The 4846-nt window shown below is 37.2% G+C and overlaps 1 protein-coding gene across 1 annotated transcript; it reads left to right on the top strand.

Annotated features, from left to right (window-relative positions):
• Nucleotides 1–1388: 1388 nt before the first annotated feature.
• On the top strand, nucleotides 1389–3560 carry LOC119580985 (cysteine-rich with EGF-like domain protein 2; the record flags this gene model as incomplete). The annotated part of the gene is given in 5 exon segments (XM_037929240.1): nucleotides 1389–1575; nucleotides 1814–1960; nucleotides 2776–2973; nucleotides 3106–3267; nucleotides 3410–3560. Coding segments are annotated over 5 exon segments (844 nt in total), but the record flags the coding sequence as incomplete, so codon positions are not given.
• Nucleotides 3561–4846: the final 1286 nt, after the last annotated feature.

Below are 4846 nucleotides of genomic sequence, written 5' to 3'. Positions count from 1 at the left end.
TGTCTGAGAGGCATGAAGCTCGGGAAGCAAAGCTAACTTTCAAGTTCTAGATCTTCCTAACTGTGGAATTGCTTTACTTTTTAATGCTTTAGACCAAACAGAATATTAGCTATTCATGGTTTTAAAACCTATCCAGTATTTTTTTATTTGTTTATTTCCGTACGGTTTTATCTGTTTAACGTTGTTTACATCTTTAAAATCGAAAGAAGAGATTTCTGTGTACGTGTTGTAGAATAATTTCACTCCACGCTTAATGCCCTGTTGTAAAACTCAATAATTCCTGTCGAGGGTTAAGGTGATGGCAACGCTTTGATTATTATATTCTTCTTTTTAGAGTAATTACCCTCTTATCAATGGGTGTTTGTATATTTTCAGAAGCAAGTAATATGTACATAAAAAGGCCAGTTTTGCCCGCCTCGTTTGTTTTCCTAAGCACATCACCAGCGTCTTCATTCGAGTTGGACATCTTTCCCAAACTTTTTTTATATTTAAGACAGCTCTAATTATATTTTTAAAAACCCATTTAGCTGAACATTTATTCACCTGAATATTTTTTTTAAATTCCAGAGCACTTGAATTCACTATATATACATACCACCCCCCTTCACACATAACATTATGACTTGTCTTAGGCAGAGGGAAACATTCCTTGTGCTTAATTCTTAGTTTTTGGGGTTCTTGGACATTCATATTGTGCTCAGTTATTAATTCTGCTGACTGTTTCTGCTATATATGGTTAGTAGGCATTGATGGGAGTCCATTGATACCAAATTTAATAAAGTTCACTGTAATAGTTAGAAAATGTGAATTTGTTATAGATTATACAGTTACAAAAAGAAGTGAGGATCATTTGGAATCATGAGAAGATAGTAAAAAGGAAAATTTCTCAGAATAAATTATACTTGAGGAAATGAGAGACAAAAAAGAAAGAAGCCTAGTGAATTAGAAATGTCTAGGTTAGGTTATATTGCTCTAATGAAATTAGATATGAGTCATCTTTTTTAATATGCTAAGCAGATAATACAGTTTTGCATTCTTCATCTCTGTACAGTACTTGATATTCTGGTAGGCAGGTGCTTCTAAAAGAAAATTAAGTCTGACAGAGATGGTGAGTAGGTGAAATGATGTTAAATATATAGATTATCTAAATGGCCATTCCTATTTTACAGTATAGGTAATCTTACTTGCTTAATTTTAGTTTCATTCTACATTATCTGATACAGATTGTTGTTCTTCTATATTTAGATTAAGTAGCCTGCTGTAAATGGGTTTTAATTTACAAGATAAGTTGTGTTTATTTATATGTTAGATATCAACCACTTTTATTGTTTTTGGGTGTGCATCGATGCGCAAATCTATTTAACTACTTTATGTATATATCTTTTCAGAATGCGGAGATTATGCAGAAGAGAATTTTTAGTTTTACTAGCCATAACACTGAGTTGCATATCAGTTGTGGCAGTTGGGGAAGTTGGCGGTAACAAAGATTCAGCCAAAAGCAATAAAGAAAATCAAAAAAATGCAAAGTTACCTCCATGTGCAGCCTGCAGAGTTCTTACAGATTCTTTTAAGAAAGTAAGTAAAAAAATGTGAAGCATGGTATTACTTTCAAAAAGCAGGTATTTTCATGATTGTTTGTTCCTCCCTTTTTTCTTTACAAATGTTTTGTATCATATTCAGTTGAACATTGCTGTTAGTGGCATCATATGAACTTAAATGATTTGTTATTGCTAATGATATTAGATTTATAAGAATGTTTGTTTGACAGCCTGAGTTCCATTGGATTTACTTAACATCATGTTTTTTTCCATAGGGAATGGAATCAACTGCCCGTGGAAAGTTTGAGGGTGGTGACTCTGCGTGGGAAGAAGAAAAAATGAAATCATACAAAAAGTCTGAAGTGCGATTAATTGAAATACAAGAAAAACTGTGTAAAGATGTTGAAAGAGGGCAGAAACAGGTGGGAATATTTGGCGATTCTCTCTCTCCTGTCCTCTTCTCTCACTTGTTTTCTTTCCTCTTCTCTTGTTCCTCTGAGCTATTCTCTTCTTTTCTCATTTCCCTCCTTTTCTCCATTTTTCTTCCCATTCCTCTTCTGTTCTCATCTATTTGTTTACTTTCTTTTTCTTCATTCCTCTCCTCTCTTCTTTCTCCCCAGCTCTCTCTCCTCTTTTCTCCTTGCCTCACTCTCCAGTCTCGTTGCCTCACTCTCTCCTTTCCATGCCTCTCTTTCCTCTCATTTCATTTCATTTCATCTCACCTCATCTCATTTCATCTACTCTTCTCTCTCTCCTCAACTCCTTTCCTCCTCACTTCTCCTCTCTTCTTCTCTCCTCTCTCCTCCATCCTCTCCTCTCCTCTTCCCTCTTCTCTCCTCTCTCCTCTCTCCTCTCTCCTCTCTTCTCACCTTTCTTCCCTTTTATAACTTTAGCTTTTTTATGCTTACTTTGAATCATTGTGAAAATTTTTATTAAAATGTGTGCATATATCTGCATATTTAGCATGGTAAATTTAGCCTACCAGGCATGGTTTGTCACTAACTCTACAGTGATAGATAAAGTGCTATCACATGATATTTATTTGTGTTTTGACCCTGGGATGAGGTCACGTGCTTGCAGCTATGAGCCAGACAAACATTTACTTGACTGCACTGAAAGTTTTTCCTGTCATCATTAGATTATCTTCTGATTTCATGCCACCTTGTGTGATGATAAAGTTACCATGTTGATTAACAAGTTCCTAGGTGATAGATCAAACATCTTGTTTCATATCCAGTGTGAAGCTAATGCAGAAGAACACGAACACCTGCTTGAAGACTGGTGGTTCCGTGAACAGGAGAATGAGCCAGAGTTACATACATGGCTGTGCATCAGTACTCTTCGAGTCTGTTGCCCACCAAACCACTTTGGGCCTCAGTGTTTACCATGCAAAGGTGGCATAGAGAACCCATGTGGAGGTAATGGAAAGTGTAAGGTAAGAGGAACTGTTATTTGTGTTCAGAAAATTTCTTTTGAATATTTCTCAAAAAGAAACAAAAAGAAATTATGTTTGTAATGACATGCAAAGTGTTATGGAGTACTCTTATATATTTTCTTTTTATTATAGGGTGCAGGAACTAGGAAGGGCAGTGGTGACTGTTCCTGTAATCCAGGATATGGTGGAGAGATGTGTGACTCTTGTACATATGGATATTATCAGGCCTATAAAGATGAGAGTAAGATTCTTTGTGAAAAGTGCAACAAAGCTTGTAATGGTCCATGTAGTGGGGTAAGTATCATTGATTTTTTTTTTTTTTTTCCAGATATGTCATATTTTCAATTGGAATGTCATGACTGAAAAAAAAAAAAATTATATTTAATTTGGTGATGCAAGGTTACATTTCTAATCTTCATGTTGGTAACTTTACTAGCCTGGTCAGAAGTCCTGTGTAGCCTGTAAAGAGGGTTGGATAATGGACACAGAACATGGCTGCCTAGATATAAATGAATGCCTCTTGGATAAGACACCGTGCAAGAGAAATCAGTTCTGTGTGAATAATGAAGGATCCTACACATGTTTAGGTAAGTTGTGAGGATAGAAGTATATTTCTTCCAATTTTTTGTCTTCTCCTTTTTCTTTCTCCTATTCATTTTTCTTTCCCTACTCATTTCTCTTTCCTTCTCTTCTGTTTTCTTTCTTATTCTCTTTTTTTCCTCCCCCTTTCCCTTTCTCTTCCATGTTTTTTTTTTCTCCATCTTCTCTCTCTTCCTTAATCACCTTTTCCTTTTATCCTCCTCCTCCTCCTCCTCCTCCTCCTCCTCCTCCTCCTCCTCCTCCTCCTCCTCCTCCTCCTCCCTCCTCTCTCCCTCCTCCATTTTGTTTCCTCCTTTTCATTTTTGTTTTCTCATTCTTTTTGTCTTCCTTCTCTTCATTTTTACTTCCTCCTCCTCTTCCTCCGTTTGGTCTTTCTCCTCCTTTTTCTCTTTTTCCTCCTCCCGCATTTTGTCTCCCTCCTCTTTGTCTTCTCTTTGTTTTTTTCCTTCTTTTTGTCTTCCTCCTCCTTAATTTTGCTCCTGCCTCCTCCTCCCCTGCTTCATCTCCCTCCTCCTCCTCCTCCCCCTCTTCATCTTTCTCCTCCTCCTCCTCCTCCCCCCTTTTCATCTTCCTCCTCCTCCCCCTCTTCATCTTCCTCCTCCTCCCCGTCTTTGTCTTCCATCTCCTCCTCTTTGCCTTCATCCTTCACCTCCTAAATACAATTTTTTTTTTTTACTGCTTCCCATTCTCATTTTGTATCTTGTACGCATTACTATCAAACTATGAAATACGGGCTGAAAATAAACTGCTTGAGAACACATCTGCCAAAATTCATTGTAAGAAGGCCAGATACAGAATGAATAAATTATGTATATAACTGTCTGGTTAACATCAAACTCTCCAGCCATGCCAGACTAACCAAGATGCCTCACTGTCCACTACTCATACTAGACCGCTACCCGGGATGCAGTTTATCACGTTACTTATTTTGCCAGATATAAAGGAAACGCACGACGACGACGCCTAGAAGGCAGCTTACCCGCTTAAAGGTCAGATATAACAAGCCGTATCTTCAATCCTTCATAGGGGGAGGAAATCATATATATTATATATATAAATATTATATAATATATATATATATATATATATATTATAGAGAGAGAGAGGGGAAGAGAGAGAGAGAGAGAGAGAGAGAGAGGAGAGAAGAGAGAAACACCACGCGTTTTTCCCTTTTGTATAACCGTGATCTTTTAAACCGAAAGTGCCACTTTAAACGGCATGATGGAGCCATCCCCTCTCGTTATGGCATTTAGCCAGGGGGGAAACAGCTATA

This window comes from Penaeus monodon, chromosome 14 (genome assembly GCF_015228065.2).
Source record: "Penaeus monodon isolate SGIC_2016 chromosome 14, NSTDA_Pmon_1, whole genome shotgun sequence".
Classification (NCBI taxonomy): domain Eukaryota; kingdom Metazoa; phylum Arthropoda; class Malacostraca; order Decapoda; family Penaeidae; genus Penaeus; species Penaeus monodon.
The sequence above is the reverse complement of the archived record's forward strand: the minus strand, read 5'-3'. Positions and strand labels throughout refer to the sequence as shown.